Source organism: Gymnoscopelus braueri (assembly GCF_963280865.1).
Source record: "Gymnoscopelus braueri genome assembly, chromosome: 8".
In the NCBI taxonomy this organism is placed as follows: Eukaryota; Metazoa; Chordata; class Actinopteri; order Myctophiformes; family Myctophidae; genus Gymnoscopelus; species Gymnoscopelus braueri.
The window spans coordinates 12997649-13021419 of NC_137609.1; the positions used below are offsets into that span (position 1 = coordinate 12997649).

Sequence of the window (23771 nt, forward strand, 5' to 3'; positions counted from 1 at the left end):
GATTCAACATGAAAATATTCAAATTCTTAAATCACTTAGTCTGATTAACAATAGTAGGTCTACAAGCTCACAACATGCAATTTTCCCTTTATTAATTATTGTTCATTAATCGTAATCGAGGCAAAAGTTTGAAATAATCGTGATATTGATATGAGGTCATACAGCCCAGCCCTATTATGAGCCAAAATGACAGACGAGTCTGCATTGATGTGGTTCTGTGTCCTGTTGCTACGGCAACATGTCATCAATCAGCGTCCTCATCAGCTGTGTAAGTTGTCAACAGTTGGACCTAAAGTCTACTTTTCCGTTGAGTTGTTTCTCTGCAGTACAGACAAGGCTCATTAAAATACATGGGGAAACATCTGGCGTTTCCGCATAGCCAATGTCAGTGTCAACGCCCCCTTACACACTGCATGACGGAGCATGCATAAATCAGTAGCACGCAAGCGCGCACACACGCACACACCACGCACACACACACACACACACACACACACACACACACACACACACACACACACACACACACACACAATAAATGGTCTTAGTGGTGTTCATTTCAAATTCACACACATAATTTATAACCTGGCTTATTTTAATACATAGCCATTAAAATCCAAGTGGAAACACACTAAATATCACATCCAGAAATGGTCAGCAAAACACTGAACAGCATCATGGTTCTCTATTCCACATACAGCAAATAGCTGCATGTAGATCCAGCCAGGAAGAGCATGCAAAGTAAAAAAAGGGTGACAGGCAGCTTAGACTACACGGAATGCAATTTTCCAAGTGCTTGCCATCTGTATAAAGGATATAAATATTACAAGAGGAAGTGACAAGCGCGGCGGTCTGCATTTTGTGCTGGAAATAAAAAATCTAATTTCGGTGTGTACACCAGGGATGCATTTTAATGTCAGGTGTAAATCTACTACAGCTAAATCATGTCTGGACCCGATCCAAGCCACAGCTGCATACTGATGCCAGGTGTGAAACGGGCTCACAGCGACACTCTCTCTGCGGCCCGGTGACACGTCTGCCCGGGCCAATCAGGAGCCCGGACATGCGGTGGAGGTCGAAGTATGCAGATCTTCTACTTGAACCAGTTGAGCCCCATGCAATTCACTAAGGCCTCTCTTAGACGACAACGGTATCTCGAGAAAACGGCAAAATAGAATAGATAGTTTAGACGGCAACAGTGTTTTAGGGGGTTGTAAACCCAACAAAGTGAAACGTCTTTGAAAACGCTCCTCCCGTCTCCATGTAAACGGGCAATGACATCATGGCTCACGTCGGCTCACGCCACGTGCGCCATGTAAACAAACAGCTGTGAAAGTTAGTAGAACGGGAGTGGTTCTACGCATACGTGACTGGTCTATCTGGCAGCACGTCACCGCCACCTAGCCACCTGGCTTTTTTGGCTAAAAAGGCAGCGGCACTTTTCTATTCTGATCGTTGCCATGTAAACGTGCCTAAGACTAGGGGGTTTAAGTGATTAAGTAAAACTAGCGATACCACAATGTAGAAATACTCTGTTACAAGTAAAAGACATAGTCAAAATTTCACTTGAGTAAAATCTCAAGCCACAAGCTCACAACACGCTACATTGGGCCATATTGTGAGCTTGTAGATCCGAGGTATAAAATAAAATAGGGCTTGGTTAATATACAGTATGTTTTTGTAATAATAATCAAAATCTGCAAAATAACTAGTAACTAAAGTGTTTAAATAATTGTAGTGGAGTAAAAAGCACAATATATGCATCTGAGATGCAGTGGAGTAGAAGTATTTAAAAATGCAAGGTACAGTAAGTAAAAGTGCCTCAAAATTGTACTTAACACATTGAGTGCCAAACACGAGAATTCTCGTGTTTGCAAATACACCCGTCGAGTGCCATAAACGAGAATTCTCGTTTAAATTTATATATATATATATATATATATTTTTAACGCAACTTAGGAATCATCCTAGGTCCCTGTAAAATGGAATGGACGGATGTGACGAGGGTCCAAAAAACGTCTCTTCCGTCCAATGACAGGATCTTGAGAAAAAGGTCCATATCTCCATATCTTTTTACCGTAGTCAAAATAGCGTTAGAAATATTATTGTTCCAGTCGTTAGACAGGACCCCTCGACCATCGCGCAGGCACCCTTTGTTTACATCCGGGCCCTCGTGGAGGCTTCTACAGCTCTAAACAGATCAGCGTAAACGGTAAGAACGCTGGCACTGGCTGTACTGTACCCTGTTTTAAAAAACCTCTGGCACTTGATGTGTTAATCCATTAAGACCTGGAACGCATCTATGTCACTTTAGATTTCTTTGGCTATTCAAAAATAGCAGATCTACAAGCTCGTAGCGCGGCACCGAGTGCCGCGCTACGAGCTTGTAGATCTGCTATTTTTGAAAAATCGTGAAAAAATATTTTTATTTTTTTCAAAAAACTGTTAGGATTTCCATTTTTTTAAAGAATCGCCTCAGGTCTTAATGGGTTAAGTACTGTACTTGAGTAAATGTCCTTAGTTACTTTCCCCACTGCCTCTGGGAGATGCTGTCCCAGAGGTCAGTTGTCACGGCAGCTAATGAGGCTTGTTGAGATCAGAGGCAAAAAGACGACGTTGTTGAATCTCAAAGAGTGCAATTAAGAGCAGTAGAGGATCAATTATGGCTGTAGTCTTAACAACAAAGCTCTGGAGCTTTTATGCAGGCCTGATGAGCTAACTATAGACATCTTTTGTTCTATTTAAACAATGACATCTTCACCTGTGAAGTTGTTTTGTTCACAGAACACAGCATGCTCATTATATTGTCTAAAAAAAGTCAGTTAGCTGTTTCTTTCATCATGCACAGTGAACAAAATAAAACAAAAAAAAAAACAATTTAAAGTTAAATGATCTAAACAAAATGTTTATTGTTAAAAAGTTAAAGCTCTATAGTCTCATAGTAACAGGGGTCGCCCCGTCTCTCCAGATCTTTAGAACATGCATTGTTTTAACTTACAGTACCTTTAACTTTGACCGTGTAAAAATGGACCCAAATGATCCCAGTCAATATTTACACAGTATTAAAACTGAGGGTTTTACTGCGGTATAGTGAATCTGATCTACCAGTCCTAGGACTTGGAACTATCATATTATGTTGTTTGTTTTGAAAAAATGCAGTACAAAAACTGTTTAAACAGTCAAAAGCTGTACTACTGAACTTATTTTAATGAGGGAATACATTATTTTAATAAAACTGTAGGGTAGAGTATGTTAATACAATATAACTAGCACATCTGCAGTGGTTGGAGGTGATCTCCTTGCACTTCATTGAGACATTTAGACCCCGGCATCTGCAGGACACCTACAGGTTGAAAACTAGTACTGCCTGAAGCTCATAGCACAATATCTCCCACCACCAAGTGAGGATGCCTTATTAGAAAAGCAGTACAAAATGTGGTCTCTCGTACAGGACTGTGGTTCAAATCTTGGGCAGGACATGGAGGTTATATATTGCAGCTTTAAAATGACATACCGGTATTTTAAACCCATTTTAAATACATTTTGGCCATTCAAAGTCTGAATTTGAAGTTGATGTGTTATGGCAATGCCCTGACAGTGACGACAGACAGGCTGGTAGAGAAGAGAGGGTATAGCTAGAAGGAAATGCAGATGGAGACAGCAGACGAGAGAGAGAGAGAGAGAGACGATGAAGAAGAAAGCCAGTCGGCGGTCGGTCAGCAGTTGGCCGTGCTGTTGGCCGTCCACCTGGCTCATTTCCTCCAGAGTGCCATGAGATCTTTATTAGGAGACAAAGTGCACACATCCCACGTGTGGGAAGAAAAAAACAGGAGCAACACAGGAGTGGTTTTGCTTTCAAGCGGAGCCAGTCACGCGGCCCCGGTAATAAATCAAATAGACGCTTTGAAAGCAGACACGGTGTTGTGTTCGGGCGACCAGGGAAGAAAGTGAAGGCGGTCTTAGATCCCACCGCCCCTCCCCCGCTCCGACCCCCCCCCCCCCCCGACCCCCGCCTCGAACAGGAGGAAATGTTGCACCTCGCCACATCATATACATATACCGTACACACATCAAGCAGGATGGAGTCGCACGTTGACGCGCGATGATCAACCGCATTGCTGAAGCTCGATATAGCTACAGTATGCATCAGAGAGCTCTCTGGGAGATGCAGGGGACAGGAAGGAGGAGTGTATGAAGAGCAGTGGTGGAAAAAGTACTCACCTTTCTTATTTAAGTAAATGTATCGATACTGCATTGAAGAAATACTCTGTTACAAGTGAAAATCTGGAATTCAAAATGTACTTGAGTAGAAGTACAAAAGTACTGGTATCAAAATGTACTTAGAGTACCAAAAGTAAAAGCACTCAAATGTTTGAAAATAGCAGATCTACAAGCTCACAACGCGTCGCGTTGTGAGCTTGTATATCGGCTATTTTCCAAATAACCTAGGTATAAAATAAGGCTGAAGTGGTTAATGTATGTTTTATAATGTAATAATGTATATCTGCAAAGTAACTAGTAACTAAAGTTTTCAAATAATTGTAGTGGAGTAAAAGTACAATATTTGCCTCTGAGATGTAGTAGTAGAAGTAGAAATAAAAGTATTGACAATTGGAAATACTCCACTAAAGTAAAAGTACCTCAACATTGTACTTAAGTACAGTACTTGAGTAAATGTACTTAGTTACTTTCCACCACTGATGGGGAGGAAATACATATAAATAAAAGATTGGAACAAAAATAAGAAAAAAAACACCACAAAATGAAAATAAAAATACAATGCTGCAAAGCATGATGGCGGAACGGCTGGAGGGGCCCTCTGAAGCGCTTTGAAATATGGGGGGATTTGAAGAAAGCATTGTTGGAGAGATGAAATCACCGCGTGGATGGAAGGGAAATACAAAGCAGTATGCAGGAGAGAGAAAAGAGAGAGAGAGAGAGTGGAGGAGATGCATGAGAGGACAGCAGAGCTCCTTGTGGGAGAGACTATAGGACTTTCACTTACGTAAAGCTGAGCGGAGGGAGAGAGGATGGTAGTGAGGGAAATATGTAACAAAAAAAGGCTCAGTTGTTCACTTCCGGCAGAAAGTGTGAAAATTTGCATATGGCATGTTTGAAGTATGCCGATTTCAAATTTTGCCGGATCCAAGCACTTTTCCCATGGGATCTGGTCGTAAAATGAGAATTAAAGATGGCCGCCAACGTTTTTGGTTCAATTAGGTTTTGTATTCCAATCTTTGACACCTCATCACTTTTGAATGTGAAACAAGTTTGTTTTGATGAAATCCAAATTGTAATGCAGCAATACTTTGACATTTTCAGTTTCTGTAGATTAATTTAGCAGATTACGGTCTGTTTTTATGGCAAATTTGATTGAAACCAGTGTTACTCCAAAGTGCTTCATCTGAGCCTCATGATGTTGGTGTCTCTACCTATGTTTTCAGGGGTATTCTTTCACATGAGATCATATTACTGGGTTCACACTTATTTAATATTTTTGTAGCAAAACTCATTCTTCAAAAATAGCATATTAGATGGTTGACAGTGCATGTAACGGACCATCAGGAACTTCCAAATGATTCCCCAGATACCCATCGTGAATTTGTCAAGGGGAACTTTGTCATTGCACAAGTTCTCTGCTTTGGCACACGATCAGATGCATGAACAGCAGAACGCTATTGTGAAAGGTGATGGCGGAATTGTTGTAATTACTGAGAACTAGACCATACCCGGTGAAGGTTATTGCACGTCCTGTAGCGCGGTCCCCCCGCGGGTCCCCCCGCGGCACCCCCCGCGGTCACCCCCCCCCACGGGCAACCCCCCACACACCCCCCCGTCGCGGAACCCCCCGGGTCCCGTCGCAAACACACACACACACACACGCAACGTTTAGCGCGAGTCGTCTCGTGCGCGCACACACAGAGCCAGCGTGTGCGCACACACACGGGCACATGCGACGCATGCGCAGTTCGTACTGTACTGTACTGTACGTACGGTACGGTACGGTAAGGTACTGTACTGTACTGTACTGTACTGTACTGTACGTACTGTACTGTACTGTACTGTACGTACTGTACTGTACTGTACTGTACTGTACTGTACGGTCTGTACTGTACGTACTGTACTGTAATGTACTGTACTGTACTGTACGGTCTGGACTGTACTGTACTGTACTGTACTGTACTGTACTGTACGTACTGTACTGTACTGTACTGTACTGTACTGTACTGTACTGTACGGTCTGTACTGTACTGTACTGTACTGTACTGTACTGTACTGTACGGTACTGTACGGTACGGTACTGTACGGTACTGTACTGTACTGTACGGTCTGTACTGTACTGTACTGTACTGTACTCTACTGTACTGTACTCTACCATACTGTACGTACTGTACTGTACTGTACTGTACTGTACTGTACTGTACTGTACTGTACTGTACTGTACCGTACCGTACCGTACGTACCGTAGACGTTCCTTGCAACACACAAACAGTTCCTTCCGTACATTGCACGAAAGTTGAATGAGGAGTATGTGATGCGTGTTGATGTGGTGTGGGACACGTAAGGAAGGAACCAGGCTTGGTCGTGGCATCGGCATACCACTCCATGTGACTGAACAGACATCCGTGCCACGAAACTGGAGTAGCTTCCTTCGAGTAGATTCCAACAAAAAGACATTATTCTGCTGCTCTAGAAACAATGGTTGTTCCAGATGGGAAAACACTTCTCACAACCTATGAAGAAGCCCCCCTTCTGATGTTTCTCAACTTCAACCATGTACATACACATGAAGAGGCTGATTCGCGAATGTTGCTACATGCCTGGCACGCCTACCAGCGGGGGAAGAAAGTGAACGAGGCATGCAAGCAGCTATTTGCTCATGGAAATCGCAAAGTGGAAAATATTCCACCCACAAAGGAGGCACTTCGTCATGTGAAGAGAGCAGTATTTCAAGCTGGTCACATCTGGGGACAGTCCCAAATTGCCAACCCAGAGATTCCTTCACCTGCAGATTGGGGATGGGTGAAAAGTTAGGACGATGGCTGGTGTCCATTTTGGACGGTGATGGCAGAGGTGGCGTCTAAAGGGTGTCGAGAGCTGATCAAATGCATGTGTAAAAAACGGTGTGCTGGAAAATGCAAATGTTTTGCGGCTAATCTACCATGCACAGAACTTTGTGTTTCTGTTCAGGACAATGCTTCCAAGAAGAACAGAGTAGGACAGATTAAATAAACAAGTTAATGAGAAATAAATGTAACGTCCTCCCGGTGGGGGCTCCTCACTGGCAGGTGAGTCAGTAGAATACAACAGCAGTGACAACACACTGTGTGTGGGGAGGAATCAATTGGCATAATGATATATATAACAATTCGATAAAAGGGTGTACCAAACTTTTCTCAGTTGATTCTTATGTGTTTTTTCCCGTAGAATCCATTTCTGCCATGTACATTTTTGTATTGTGCATAATTAATTAGATAATTAGCATATTTGCAGCAAATATGCTAATTATCTAATTAATAAGTCAGACGCTTTGGTCTGACTTCTTGGATCCGGCAATTTTTGAATTCAGCGCCCAAAAATACCCCTAGGTGCAAAATTTCACACTTTCTGCCGGAAGTGAACAACTTTTTCACATATTTCTCCCACTATGGAGAGAGATGGAGAGAGAGAGGTTATAATGAAACAACACACAGCTGGAGACAAGTGGGTGGAAAATGAAAGAGGGCAGAACACAGAGAGACGAGTCGGGAACCCAAATACGCTTTCCCAAAAATATCCCTGCACTGAAAGCACATGAGGTCTTTCAGCCCTTACATTATTTGTTCAGAATATTCACCTATTTATGCAGGTCCATTGTGTCTGTCTGTCTGTCTGTCTGTCTGTCTGTCTGTCTGTCTGTCTGTCTGTCTGTCTTTCTGTCTAGTTATCCATCAATCTATCTATCTATCAGTGGTGTAAAGTAACTAAGTACATTTACTCAAGTGTTGTACTTAAGTAACATTTTGAGGTACTTCTACTTTACTGGAGTATTTCAAATTTTCAGTACTTTTACTTCTACTCCACTACATCTCAGAGGCAAATATTGCACTTTTACTCCACTAAAATTATTTGCAGATATAAATTATTACATTATAAAACATACATTAACCACTTTAGCCCCATTTTATACCTATATGCTATTTGAAAATAGCCGATCTACTGTACAAGCTCACAACGTGTCGCATCGCGACGCGTTGTGAGCTTGTAGATCTGCTATTTTCAAACATTATAGTACTTTTGCTTTTGGTACATTTTGATACCAATACTTTTGTACTTTTACTCAAGTAACATTTTGAACACAAGCCTTTTAACTTGTAACAGAGTACTTCTACATTGCAGTATTGATACTTTTACTTAAGTAAAACATGTCAGTACTTTTTCCTACCACTGTATACAGTATATCTATCACCTATATAAGGTCGTTTTCTCAGCGCCACCTCTCAAATAAATGCATCCACAGGATGGAAAAATATAAGAGGGGGAAAGAAAAGAAAAAGAGAGCTGCTGGAGCTGCAGGGAAGAGAAGGGGCTTCCGGCATGTTCCGGCATGGTTCATGGAGGTGAAAGTCAAAGGAGGAGGAGAGTGCAGCAGGGTGTGTGTGTGTGTGTGTGTGTGTGTGGGGGGGAGGGGAGGTGTGTGAGGGGGGGGGTCAGTAGTACAGTACCTGTGTCTCCCGTACCAGTGGGGTCTGAGGCCTGGGGGTCTAACAACAGTGTGGTAGTATCTGGAGGAGGTGTATGGGGGAAGAGGGTGGTGGTGGATGGAGGCAGGGTGGTGGGGACGTCTGGTGAAAAGGACACGACAGACACACACACACACACGGACACACACACAAAGAAATAACACAACACAAAAACCACATTGGGACATGTTAGGCTAAAACAATGATGTAGTAAATTAAAAAATTATATATATATATATATATATATATATAGTATATATGTATATATATATCAACGTAGCGGGGGAAAAAAATGTTAACATGATAAATTAGCATACATGTTAAAACAAACATGAACATAGGCATGTAGGCTATACACATCCTAAAACATGTTAATCAAATGAACACATGTTTTAGGCTACACATCCTAAAACAGCAAACATGACACATGTTAATCAAATGAACACAGAACGAAAGTGAAGCATCATCAACCGCCATGTTTTTCTCTTATTAGGCTATAATTGGCTGATACCGATCTTGAATAACTTAACAATAATATAGTCAGAGTAGAACATTAACAATAACAGTTCGGACTGGGCGGTTGGCTGTGCTGAATCACCGGACAGGCCATAATTATGATTCAGCGTGGGTCTGGGTCAAGGTTCAGACTAAACAAATCTTATCGCCCAGAAGCTGAAATTTGAATGACCTGCTGCATTCATTGGCTGCGGATTTGTTTTCGACCGCCATGTAACCGTAATATGTAACGCTTGGGGGCGAAAGCTACAGTTTTATGAGGCAAGCATTCAGAAGGTCACGAGACGGTGAATAAATCTTGGACTGTATCAAAGCTCCGTTTCCTCCACACCGCTGAGGGTTCAGCGGCTTTTGGGGAGAGAGAGAGAGAGAGAGCAACATTTTGGAATAGAAAAACAGAAAAGCAGGGCATGTTGTCTGATACGCCTGGGCCAAGGTTAAGCTAGACAGACATTTGACAGACTTCTGAGTTGCTGCTGAGAACAAAATGTGTCAATATATAATTCATTGTGTTGGGGTGCAATGTTGCAGCCTGTGAACACAGCTCCCACAACACTTTGTATTTGCCTGCATATATAATTTCCGGTCGGTTTAGACTTACCTCCTAATTTACTCCAACGAGAGCTCCTGATTTTGCTTTTTTTATTTCAATTACGGGTCCAGTTGGTTCAAGCTGTCCACTCTCAGAGATACAAATCTGTGTATTTGGACCCCCTGAAGGAACCCTGAGGGGTCCCTGGACACCACTTTGAGAGCAACCGATTTATCTTTTTATGTGACCTTCAACCAATACCAACAACCTTCTTAGGAAGGTGAACTGAACAGCTACATGTTCAGACAGCTACCCAACAGATAATGTTTTCTATGGACTCACCATGTTGTACCTTACCATACTTCATTGACCGGGGTCCCCCAGAAGTCTGTACTTGGCCCCTTCTCCCCCCCCCCCCCCTACACTAAAACTCATCACGGAAAACAACGAATGTGTACGTAACAGGATGCAAATCTAATTTTGAATTACACCCCACATCTGACTCTGGCACTCTCACTAGAGGGGAGCGGTACACAGTAAAATCCTTACGGGTCCGTTTTGGTTACATTTGTAACACTCTCTGAGTCGAATGAACACTGAGGGTTTTTCTGTGTACAGCCACCATCAAGGCAATGTTTCCCCACATACATGTCACTCATTAAAGTAATTGGAAAAAATGGACTTGGTGCGCCGCGTGACAAAGTTAACGAGGTTACAGTAGCATCTTGGCTTCTATGTTTATGTCTCTGTGCTTATTATGGTTGAGCTGCAGGCTTTTAATTGGCCGCGGGCCCGCCTTTGCGGGGCCCCTCGTCATCCCGTATGTCTGGGTGACATTTCAGCCTCGCCGTGAATCACTATGTAGCTAAGTGCATGTCTTGAGGAAAGGTTGAACGGGGAAAAAAAGGAAGAGGCTCATCGTCAGCGAGGAACCATTAAAAAGGCATTTTCCAGGAATTATGGCGGCAATTGCGAAAGGCTAAAAGGTGTGCTAATCACAGATGAAGGGTAGGAACAGTCTGGCTGCCATTTTAGAAGAACAAGTAATGAATCCGGATAGGGCTCTTTCTGACCCATGCACGCCCAATTACCTTTTTTCTGTGGTGGCTAAGAAGCACTGGGCTTTGAGGGGGATTTGTACTGCGGTTGTTGTAGGTGTCGCGCACCAAAAATAGCCAATCTACAAGCTCATGAAGCGGCATTATAGAGTCATTATAGCGATGCCATCAACTCGCACATTGCTTCTTCTTCTTGTTGTTCCATTTGGGTGGCATTTGCAGCAGTGGCAGCACGGACACGATGACCTTGGCGCGTGGCCCTAATTAAAATCTCCTGCCGGAGGCTATAAGAATCAGGAGGGAGGTTAGAGGAAACTTTACCGAAACCTTACTTGTTTTAAATAATGAACAGGTTCACTAGGGTTACGCTGTGTATTCAAATAGACTCCACAAAAAAAAGGACTTGATCGTCCATCACTACCAAGGTCCCAGATTGGTTAATGATGGTAAACACACACGCATCCTTTATATCACAGTAAATAAAAGCCACGGTTTCAAAGCCATGGCAATAATTTAACAAACTAAGGGAGAGCGTACACAGAAAAATCCAAGGTGAGAGAGTGAAGACTGAACTGTAAGTCACTGTCTTTGTCGTCACACTCTCTGTCTGTGTGTGACTCCTGCTCGCGGCTGTGAATTAGGGCCAATGCCTCTTCCACATCTTTAATGGAGCCTTCACACATGATTAGATTTTAGCGCTTAAAAATTAGGAGATGGGAAGAGGAGATGGATCGCGAGGCTCCTAAACATCAAGGTGACATTTATCAGTCCTCAGCAACGGGAGAGAGTTGTAGATTAGGGTTCTGAATATTAACCCATTAAGGCCCGGGAACGTATCTGTGTGTCAAAAATAGCAGATCAAAAATAGCAAATCTACAAGCTCGTAGCGCGTAACTCGGTGCCGTGCTACGAGCTTGTATATCTGCTATTTTGTGAAAAATCTTGAACATTTGTGCAAATCTTTGAATACATGCTGTATATGTTTTGGAAACAATATTTTTTAACTCAAATCTTTGTGTCTGGGGGGTCCCTGTAACAAAATATTTAGAGATGAGGGGGTCAGCGGCCAAATACATATAATTTTGGGTGGTCCTTGACATGAAAAAAGTTTTAGAACCACTGATATAAAATATATACTGTAAGCAAAGATTTGAGTTACAAATGTTTGCTTAAATTAGATTAGGTAGATTTTTCAAAAATAGCAGATCTACAAGCTCATAGCCATGAGCTTATATATCTGTTTTTAATAGCCAAATAAATCTAAAATGACACAGATGCCTTCCCGGTCTTAAAGGGTTAAGACAATTGGGGAGTGGTGTGGCAGCGGCCCTTATTTATTCATCACAGTACACTAAACATAGAAGCATAATATAACATCACGTAAGCAGCGCTAACCATATGAATATAATGTATATGCGTGTGTTTATCATAAACCAATTTCCTAGCTGCTGATCAGGGTCACACGTCATTTGAAATCAAATTCAGTGATAATGGATAAACAAAAGCTGTGTTGAAACTTTACTGCTTTCTGGCACTTGCTGTTAACTGTTCTACACGCCGTGCCAGGGCATTTTTTTTTAGAGTTTTCAGCATCAATAGCTATTCTAACTGAATCAAAATTGCAGCTGGTAGGCAATTTGGCACTGCATTTATCTCTTCATGCAAGCCAGTTTGAATGATGTTATGTTAAGTTATACTATGTTGAATTATGTTTATGAATATATAAACAAGTTCTTTCTCTCTTGCCTCACAAGATGCTGATTGAACCTTCTCCTTTGTTTCCTCTCTGTGCAAATTCCATTTCTTTTCCCGATTACGTATTTCAGGAACATGCTATTATGTAGCTGATCATTGTACATATTTGATTTGTTAGACATATGCCATTATGCTAACGAACCTAACCTAATTTTCCTTTTTTTTGGGGGGGTGGGTGGTGGGGGTGTATTTTCAGCATTTATTTCAGATAGGTCTGTGTAGAGAGACAGGAAACCAAGGACAGAGACATGCGAGACGCGGGTCGGATTAATATCCGGTCCATTACTTGATATTAGTTTTTTTATTGTATGTTTACAGTATACTGTACTGCTGTCTCTAGGACCCCCTCGAAAACGAGATCCTGAATCTCAAGGGGCTACTCCTAATAAAATAATTTCAATATATATACGCTCTCGAGGAGCATATCAGTGCACGTGACTGAGCCACCAGGTACCCCACTCCATTTTCCTTTTGTCATGACGCTCTCACTCTGCTGGTAGGAACAGGACTAAACTCATACTTCGGGGATACTCACCTCACCATTAGTCAAGACCAGTGGCGGACAAAGTATACTCAAGTAAAAAATACTCAAGTATTCCAAAGTACAAAATACAAAGTACATTTCCTTTTTAATCCATTTAGACCTGTTGTAACCTATACGTTGTTATACCTTTCAATCCGGGAGCCACCTCTGTGTCTCCTTAGTTGTTGCTATAGCAACATTACTGTTTATTTATTTTCTGAGTAAGAATTTGAAAGTTTTCATTAAACTTAGGTTAGGTTTTAGAAGCCGTTTTTAGAATCGGCCTCAAGTCAACTAAATGGGTTAATATCAATGCACTGATCTGTTGGGGGGTGCAGAGCATCCCAGCCCAAACATTATAACGACATTAACGTAACTAATAATTGGGAGCAAAATATTTTTCTAATATTTTTTGGGTGGCCCACCCAGCGGCCCACCGGGCGTATGCCCGGTATGCCAAATGGCCAGTCCGCCCCTGACTGGCCAAGACACTCGGCGTACTACTGAAATAGCAGAAATAAATAACTTTGGTTGGTTACACACGGTAGCTATAAGCAACGTCACAACACCCATTCTAGTTGGTATAGGTGCACATATTTAGTAACAGCTGCACTCTACAAGGAAACTAGCTTGCGTGGCCGGTGGTGCAACCCCCCACTTTAATTTAATAACGCGTAAATCTCATCAACGTAGTAACTCGCGACTTTTAACTTGCAAAAACGGCAACCGACTGCTTGGCTGACAGACAAGACAGCACACGCCCATCGAAAAGGGGAAGAACGAATCCATTAACATTAAAGCTACACCCGGAACACGGCAGTTTGATACCTGGGAGGATTACACTCCTGTTTATCAGAGCATATCTGCCTTCAAGCTGGAGAACAAACTAAACAGCTCAAATGCTCACGTACCCCGTCGTACCACCCCGCCGTACCACCCCGCCGTACCACCCCCCCCCCCGCCCGCACACATGCACAGTCCCATCACTCTTAATCTCCCCCCCCCCCCCCCCAACAAATCCCAGCTCTCCCAATATGTGCCCCTCATCAACCACTGCCTTAACGCTTAACCCATTCAAACCCGGCGGGAACGCATCCGTGTAACCACTTTATCCATTATTTTATATTTTGGGCTATTCAAAAATAGCAGATATACAAGTTCATAGATCTGCTATTTTTGACATTTTTTGAAAATGTGTGCAAAATCTTTGAATATATATTTTTTAAAGCCGCCATTTTTAACTAAAATCTTTGCTTCTGGGGGGGTCCCTGGAACAAAACATTTTGGGATGGGGGTCCCAACGAAATACATATCATTTTGGGTGGTCTTTGACATGAAAAAGTTTGGGAACCACTGATATAGCACGTTTTTTCAAAAAACGACATTTGTAGAATATAATATTCATAGATTTGCACAGATTTTCACGATTTTACAAAAATAGCAGATCTGCAAGCTCGTAGCGCGGCACTTGGTGCCGTGCTACGAGCTTGTGGATCTGCACATTTTTTTAATAGCCAAATAAATCAAAAGAATGACACAGACGCGTTCCCGGTCTTGATGGGTTAAAAATAGAGAAGGGGGAGAAATCACACTGACTCCACTCTTCCATTTTCACGCATTATTACTTAATGCCATAAGACAAATGCCATCTGTGGCAGCAGCGGTGGTGCAGAGGGAGGAAGAAGGAAGCACTATCTGTTCTCCCTGACATCCCAGAGTTCCTTTATCCCTCTCTCTCCAACTCCTTTGGCGGTCTGGGGAATTAGTTATCCTTCCTGGTGATATTCCTGACAAGGCAGGAGCGGAATATTTGTGCCTCCCTCACACATTTCCCCACCGCAACATGTGAATGAGTGAGTTTGTGTGCGTGCGTGCGTGCAGTGGTGGAAAAAGTACTCGAGTTACTTGAGTAAAAGTACAAAAGTATTGGCATCAAAATATACTTAAAGTACCAAAAGTAAAAGTACTAAAATGTTTGAAAATAGCAGATCTACAAGCTCACAACACGTCATGATGCGATGCGTCGTGAGCTTGTAGATCGGCTATTTTCAAATAGCCTAGGTATAAAATAAGGCTAAAAGGTTAATGTACGTTTTAAAATATAATAATCTATATCTGCAAAATAACTAGTAATTAAAGTTTTCAAATAATTGTAGTGGAGTAAAAGTACAATATTTGCCTCTGAGATGCAGTGGAATAGAAGTAAAAGTATAGACAATTGGAAATACTCCAGTAAAGTAAAAGTACCTCAAAATTATACTTACATTACTTGAGTAACAGTACTTGAGTAAATGTACTTAGTTACTTTACACCACTGGCGTGCGTGCGGTGGGATGCACCGGTATCTGGGACGATACGAGTTTATTTACGGAATAGCGTAGGTAGCATTTGTTTCACCTAAGGCCCCTGTTTGCCTGCCTTTGAGATAGTCTAACACTAATCGCATGTGCCGTTAGGATCAGCAGTGCAGTACTCAGATCAGCAGGCTTGATACAGCAGCTCTGTATCACCCAGAAGACTGTGTCTTCGGAGGACGCTGGCGGATGTGAGGGTTAAGAAGACGCAATGCATCCTGTTCCAGCCCTCGGAAATACAGTATACCGCTGTGTGTGTGTGTGTGTGTGTGTGTGTGTGTGTGTGTGTGTGTGTGTGTGTGTGTGTGTGTGTGTGTGTGTGTGTGTGTGTAAGCGCGCGCGCGTGCGTGTGTGAGAGAATTATTCGATCTCTATATCAGTGATCAGTCTATTAAAGTGCAGTAAAGTACAGTTTCTTATGTAAGTGAGTACATTACAGAGTACCCAAATATAAATAATGTTACAGTACATTAATGTTACAGTATCGTCCCAAATCGATATTAGTCCGACTCATGTTGGACAAATAAATGCTCTAAACCCTCTTGTGGTTTTCTTGTGGTTTCTTTGCCTGATGTGTATTTTGTTCCTCCTGAGTCACAGTGAACTCTCTCAGCGGCTCGCTTTAGACGGTGTTCACAGTGATATCTGGATGTGGGCAGAAAGATTAAACGTACATACTGTAAATGTAACAGCATATCGTCGCTGTCAGGAGGAAACCTTGTATGTCCAAAGATTTTACTTTTCAGGAAATGAAAAAAGAACCTGTGTTACGCTCTGGTTCATACTTTTCATTGTTGAAATATTTATAAAGCCTACAAACAAACAAACAGACTTAACCGCTTTCGACGTGCATGGTGTCCCTATTTTGGGCATGTCATTTGAGGCGAAACAGTTTATACCAAAAATAGCTGATCTACAAGCTCACAATTTTTGCGCAACACTGTCAAAACGCTAACCTCGCGTCACCAGACTTTCCACCTCAGAGGAAAGCCTGGTATTCATTATCAAATGGCCTGTGTGATGCAGTCTAGGCCACGCCTACTGGGAAAAAAAAACGGAATAAAATCCTCTGGTTCCGGGTGTGCGGTTCCGGTTTTTCGGTGTTGCTTTGTTTCGGTTCTCCCTGTTAGCATTTAAATGCTAAATCGAGTTCTAGTTTAGCCTCGCCAGTCGCTACGAGTTGGAATGAAGGATGGATATACCAAACAAACTATTTCTACAAGCTAAACTACGCCGCATCAAGGGTTTTATTGGGTAGACCCTAAAATCTAAATGCCCTTGATCACGAGGAATTCTTTTGGGGCGATACACAGGCCCTTTTGGTTCCGGCTTGTGCGGGTTCCGGCCGCCTGACCGGATCAGAAACCCGAAAATGGTATTGATCCCAGGCTATCAAAACACAGACGAAAAAAATAGGAATATATGAAAAAGCTAAAAAAAAGATGAAATATGGTCATACAAGGTGTGTGTATCCTGTGACTGAGCTCACCATACACGTAGAGAACGTATTCAGCACTGCTGGTGCCCAGGTGGTTCCTGGCTTCACAGCGGTAGGTGCCGTTGTCTGTCTTGTTGAGCTGAGTGAAGGTCAGCTCTCTTCCCTCTACGATCATCCTCTCCAGGTCGGGGAGCTCGCCGCCGTCCTTCGTCCACGTCACAGGGTCCGGTCTGAGGGGACAGAACCATGGGGCGATACCGTGTGTAATATAGCAACACATTTTACACATCTTATTGAGTGAAAGGAACCATTGGACAATACCGTGTGTAATATGCAGTGGAGCAAAAAGTACTCAAATTTTTTACCTAAGTAAAAGTATCAATACTGCAATGTAGAAACACTCTGTTACAAGTAAAAGTCCGGAATTCAGTATTGGTATCAAAATGTACTTAAAGTACAAAAGTAAAAGTACTCATTATGCAGAATGTCCCATTTCACAAGTTTTCAAATGTATAAAATGTGAACAAATATTTTGAAAATAGTAGATCGGCTATTTTCAAATGGACGAAATATATATAGGGCTGAAGTGGTTATTGTATGTTTTGTAATAATAAAATCAAAATAATAAAATCAAAATCTATAAGTAACTAAACGTTTTCAAATAATTGTAGTGGAATAAAAGTGCAATATTTGCCTCTGAGATTAAAAGTATTGGAAAATTGGAAATACTCCAGTAAAGTAAAAGTACCTCAGAATTGTACTTAAGTACAGTACTCAAGTAAATGTACTTAGTTACTTAACATCACTGGTAATATAGCAACACATGTTGATGATGAATCAAGCCAGTGGTTTCAGAAGAAGCTACTGAATGATGGAAAAGGCTGCATCAGTAACTAAGCAGACTTCAGAGATAAAACAAACAAAAAAACATCCATTCCATTGCACTGCACCAGAAACCCACTGCGTGCAGATTGTAAAGGTAGATGTGCTTTGCTGCTAAGGCTTGAGATGAGATAAACTTTGCAAACATCATGAACGTGCATTGCTCAGACAGTGACTTACGAGGGGTTTCCTTTGGAAACGCACTCCAGCTTCAGGTATTGACCCTCCTGGGGGAACGCCTGCGAGTTGATGATTTCCACACGAGGAGCATCTGGGAAACACACAACAATTGTTGTTGAAAACGCTGAATATATAGTTTTACGCTACATGGAGCTACAACTAACTAATCTTTTATTCATCATCTATAAATCTGTAGATTTTTTTTTTTTTTTTTTTTATATCCCACGATTTTGCAACCCTTTTTCACCCAGTGCCAATTGTCTAAGTGATCCTGGGCGCTACCCTCCCCTCGCCAGCCTGGGGAGCGCAGAGCCGAGCTCATGCCTCCTTCAATGCATGAGAGCCAACTAAACTTCTTGTCACATGACAGGGGGGAGTTTCCCCGGTAGGACGTAGCGTGTGGAAGGAACACGTTATTCCAACCAGTTCCTTTCCCCTCCATCAGGCGCCCCGGCTGTCATGGGGGAGGCGGTATAGCGACCTGGATTACTACATGTTTTTGTGAGGGTATTAACTACCCTACGAGACACGGGGAGAACATGCAAACTCCACACAGAGAGGCCCTTTCGACAACCCCACCTAGGGTATGGGGTATGGGCGCTGATGAAGCGGGGGAGAGGACACGCCCCCAGCGCCCACAGCATCCCCGGCGGGAATCGAACACGGGACCTTCTAGCTGTGAGGCGACAGCGCTACCGTGCCCCAGTAAATATATTTTTCAATCATGTATATCTATAAATGCACAGAATATCTCACTGTATGTGTGTGTGACGATCGACTTCAAACATGGCGTGTATATCGAGTATTTAAGACAGGGCTTCTCAAACGTTTTTATACCACGACCCCATATTATGAGGGATTTTTTTTGGGCTGCTGCTGGAGGTGGGGCTGTGTGTGTGTGTGTGTGTGTGTGTGTGTGTGTGTGTGTGTGTGTGTGTGTGTGTGTGTGTGTGTGTGTGTGTGTGTGTGTGTGTGTGTGTGCGCGCGCGCGTGCGTGTGTGTGTGAATAAGGAGTCAAGTCAATATCGTAAATCCTCTAATAGTGACATCTATTCAATTAAAAACCGGCTCTCTATGAATGACCGGGGGCGTTGTTGAAACAAGCAATTAAAAGCCTCTCTTCTAATACAAGCCTCTTTTTGTACAATACGATACAATACAATAATAATATAATACAAGCCTTTTAAAAAAAAATAGAAATATAGGCCTCTCTCTTATACATGCCTCCTTTCAATAAAAACCTGGTACCCGCTACAGTTGAAACAAATACAAGCCTGGGTCACTATTAGAGGATTTACGGTAGTTGGTTTGGTGGCGACGACTACACTTTATTTTTTACACCGTTTCTTGATTAAAAAAAAGTCCCCAACGACACCTTCCCGCGACCCCACTTTGGGTCGCGACCCATAGTTTGAGAACCACTGATTTAGGGTATATAATTTGCCTCTGTATGAGTGTCTAATGAGTGCACACAAAGTACTGATATAATACATTAAAAAATAATAGATCGCTTTTTGTGTAGTTGGATACAGTGCAATAATAATGAGTGTGTGTGTGTGTGTGTGTGTGTGTGTGTGTGTGTGTGTGTGTGTGTGTGTGTGTGTGTGTGTGTGCGTGTGTGTGCGTGGTAAACTCACAGTGGACCTCCAGTACTTCAGTGGCCTGCTGTGGTGTCTGGGAGAGCGCCACGTGGTCCACCTTGCATGTGAAGGCGACCCCGTCGTCACTTCTGTCCACGTGCAGCTCCAGAGAGCTGCGCACGGTGAACGTCTTCCCACTGGCATTCACCTCCTTGGCACCTTGAGGGGGAGGAGAACAGAGCAATGTGTTGTCACATACTGTACATTACACACACACTATAAAGCCTACACGTCTACAGGCATTCGACACAGTACTATCCTCTGCGTTCATTTTGAGTGTACACTCTCTCGGAGCTCAATGAATACCACAGATTTTATTGTGCTTATATAATGCAGGAAGTGCATTTTAAGATACAGTCAACAACCATTCATTGTCAATGGAAGACCAGCGACATGAAGATACAAAGATGCATAAAAGCTACAACAGCTACAGATATGTGCCATTCCAAACTCTTCTGGCTTTCCTGATCTTTTCCTGAAAGTTTTCTGAAAATGCATGTTTTTGTTCCCCAGGTTTTTTTTCTCCACAGATTAGCCTTGCTAATTCTTCTGTTTTTTGCTACCGAAAAGAAGTGTCAGTTTTTTTTTTTTAAACTTGTGCTGCTATAATATCAGTGGTGCTCCAACTTTTCCATGTCCAAGGACCACCCAAAATGATATGTATTTGGCCGCGGACCCCCAAAATGTGTTGTTCCAGGGACCACCCCCCCCCCCCCCCCCCCCCCCCCAGAAGCACATATCTGAGTTAAAAATGTTCGCTTTAAAACATATATATATATATATATATATTCAAAGATTTGTACACATTTTCAAGATAAAAAAAAAATAGCCAAAAGAAAATCTAAAGTGACACAGATGCGTTCCCGGTCTTAAAGGGTTATAAACCATTACAAAGCAAAAAAAAAAAGTTTAGCTGGTTTCAACTTCAGCAACAAAGCTACACATATGCTGTGTTTCTTTGTATCCTTTGTAACTGACACGTGAACTGAACGCAGCTGGAGTGCACCGTAATTGATTCCCAGTACGGGAGCCACTGAAGGCCGAGGCGGTTTAGAGTTAACTTGAGGAAGGATTATGGCCACATTGGGACAAAACAAGTCTAGTCAATACTAAAGTAGTTTCCTTCTCCACGTTCTAAATACAACAGGACTTCATAGGGGTCATTGATCAGCTCTACCAAGAGCTTATTATCCAATCTCCAGCTGGGTGTCCAACACTGTCTGTGTGGTATACACAGTGGGACTCTATGATCGATGAATGATAGCTGTGCAGACCAACGTGGTGTTCTGCTGTGTTCTTCTGTGATGACGTACTGTAAGTGTGAATATTGCAATCTCTGCTGCTGTCTACTGCACTGTTTGTCAACCGGCCACTGGTGGTCCATGGCACCATTACAGGCAGGATTAAATGCTTAAATAACGTTCTCTCTATGGTATATATAAATGTGTACAAAAGTCAGACGTACACACACACACACACACACACACACACACACACACACACACACACACACACACACACACACACACACACAGTATATATTATACTGTATTTTGGAGAAACCTCTTGTGAAGAAACTGTTTTTGAAAGACCAACCTATATCATAAATATGCAAAAGAAAAGATCCCCAGGTTCCAAAATGGGTTTTGACATACTCTTGCCATTTTAGCAAATTTTCAAAAGAGGTGATGGGCCGCTGTATCCCGACTACCTTTGCTGCGTGTCACTCCCCATCTCTCTCTCCCCATTTCCTGTCAGTCTACTGTATACTATCAATAAAGGCAGAAAAGGATGATTAACACAGAACAGGAGTAGTAAGGGGTAGAATTCACTGATGGAGAGAAGGGCATATAGGGAACATGGGACCATGATATATGTAGCCGATGAAGATGCTGAGACAACTCTACCCACTGGTAAAGCAAAGCATAGATCTCTCTCTCTCTCTGTCTCTCATCTCTCCAGCCCTCCCCCTCTCTCTCTCTCCTCTCCTCCTGTCTATATTTCATACTGCACTTTTCTTTGTTCAGAAAGCCAATCATTTCTTTGCTCTCCCGTGGTCTATTCAGGTGTTGTCAACGCTGCAGACCTGTCAGTCATTTATCGCCAGGGGGAGGCGGCTTCAGCACCTCACTGGAGTGGTGGAAGTGAGCAGAATGTGGATGATGAGCAAAAAGGCGAGAGAGAGAGAGAGAGAGAGAGAGAGAGAGAGAGAGAGAGAGAGAGAGAGAGAGAGAGAGAGAGAGAGAGAGAGAGAGAGAGAGAGAGAGAGAGAGAACAAACACTGTTCAGGAGACATAAACAAATTCAACCTGTGAGGAACTCCGATGCATTCTGGATCTATGATGAGTGTAAAGAAAGATAGATCTTCAGTTGAAAGACAGATGCTACAATACTATGAAACAAACAAACAACCACAAAAACAAAAAACTAAGAGTCCAAAAGGCTTCCGTAGACTCCATGGAGTGTGAATACAAACGGCAAGTTTCATGGCAACCCACACATCGGATTTTGAGATACTGTGTGCAATTCAAAAATTCATAAAGTTGTATATAGTTATATTTCAACGATCACAAAACCGCAAGGAACACCTTGTCCAGTCTCAGGGCTCACCGTTTGGGAACCACTGCCTTATGAGAACATTATCAAGTTACAACCACAGAGCATGAAGATATACAGTAGAACAGGTTCACTTTTGGACGTAAGTGCTCCAAACATATTCACGTGATCATTCAAGGGTCATCAGATCATTGGGAAAGTATTGGTTTCCAAAAAACTTAAGATACCCGCACTTTGACAAATAAAACAATGAGGCTCTGTAGGTTGCAAAAACATACATTTTTGTGTTTACATGGTGCAAAAAAAGGTGCAGAAGTAAAGAGAGTGGACGTTTCGGTCCTCAGACCATCATCAGCACTAGTTACAGGTTGCCCAGGTTGGCTTTAAGTAGGCACACAGGCTAACAGAAGGCACAGAGTGCCCACAATCAGCCCCCATCACCGAAGACAACCATTGATTATGAGAATGATGGAATACACAGAATGCCATAAATCAGCCATCACCACCATTGTAGCCAAATGGCCTGCAAGTAGATATACAAACATATATGCAACCCATACAATAAAACCAGTGTATTGGTTATTATTATTGGTTTGAAATGCATCTGTGTGCTTATGCGTAACACGGGACCATGGATCAGAAATGTGTGCTGTTCTGCTGGCAGCTGTTGGCTTGTCTGTCTCATCACACCAAATGTATCGTCTGTTTTGTCACTGTCAGCGGTGTGTGTGTGTGTCTGTGCACGAGTATTGATATGCTGGAGGCCACTGTCTCTGGAAACGATCTCCAGAAGAGATGGGCGCATTTCTAAAGTGAGACAACGTAGAACCTTTGTGTGAACACAAATGAATTGAAGACACATTAATTGGCGAGGGCTTTACTCTGCAAATGTGGTGCTCTTTGTAATTGAGCGCAGCACAGGTGTGCTGAAGGAATAGTAATGAGTCCAGCTACAGTTCCTCTGAGAGAAAGGGAGACTGTCAGATGCATTCTCGTCTTGCCCCATGCCTGAACTTTGGTTTAATAATTAGTTCCTTTAATCAAACTGGGAGACAAAAAACCTGAAGAAACGTGTCCATTTCAGTCAATCAGTGCAGCAAATGGGAACTGTGTGTGTGTGTGTGTGTGTGTGTGCATTCACCTCTCTGGATGTGTATGCCCGACTATGTGCATGTTTGCAGTTATGTAAAGTAACAAAGTATCTAGTACAATTTTGAGGTACTTTTACTTTACTGGAGTATTTCCAATTTTCAATACTTATATATATATATATATATATATATATATATATATATACTACAAATGAAAACTTTCGTTACCAGTTATTTTGAATTATCATTACAAAACATACATTACCCACTTCAGTCCTATTTAAACTTTGGCTATTTGAAAATAGCCATTCTACAAGCTCACAATACACGCTTCGCAGTGCGCTGTGAGCTTGTAGATCTGCTATTTAAAAAAAAATAATTATACATTTGGAAACTTGTAAAATGGGACATTCTGCAAAATGAACACTTTTGCTTTCAGTACGTAAGTCAATTTTAGTGTGTGCGCGCATTCACCTCTCTGGATGTGTATACAGTACGTGCATATTTGCTGTCTACCTCTAAT

The 23771-nt window shown here is 42.3% G+C and overlaps 1 protein-coding gene across 1 annotated transcript in view; it reads right to left on the minus strand.

Annotated features, from left to right (window-relative positions):
• cadm2a (cell adhesion molecule 2a) overlaps nt 1-23771 on the minus strand; it is a 441503-nt gene that overhangs the window by 17833 nt on the left and 399899 nt on the right. The window contains exons 6-9 of the mRNA XM_080436621.1: nt 19599-19760; nt 17962-18052; nt 16951-17129; nt 8706-8825 (exon numbers count right to left, since the gene is read on the minus strand). Of these exons, the coding sequence (XP_080292747.1) occupies nt 8706-8825; nt 16951-17129; nt 17962-18052; nt 19599-19760 (552 nt within the window). The remainder of the gene's footprint in view (nt 1-8705; nt 8826-16950; nt 17130-17961; nt 18053-19598; nt 19761-23771) is intronic.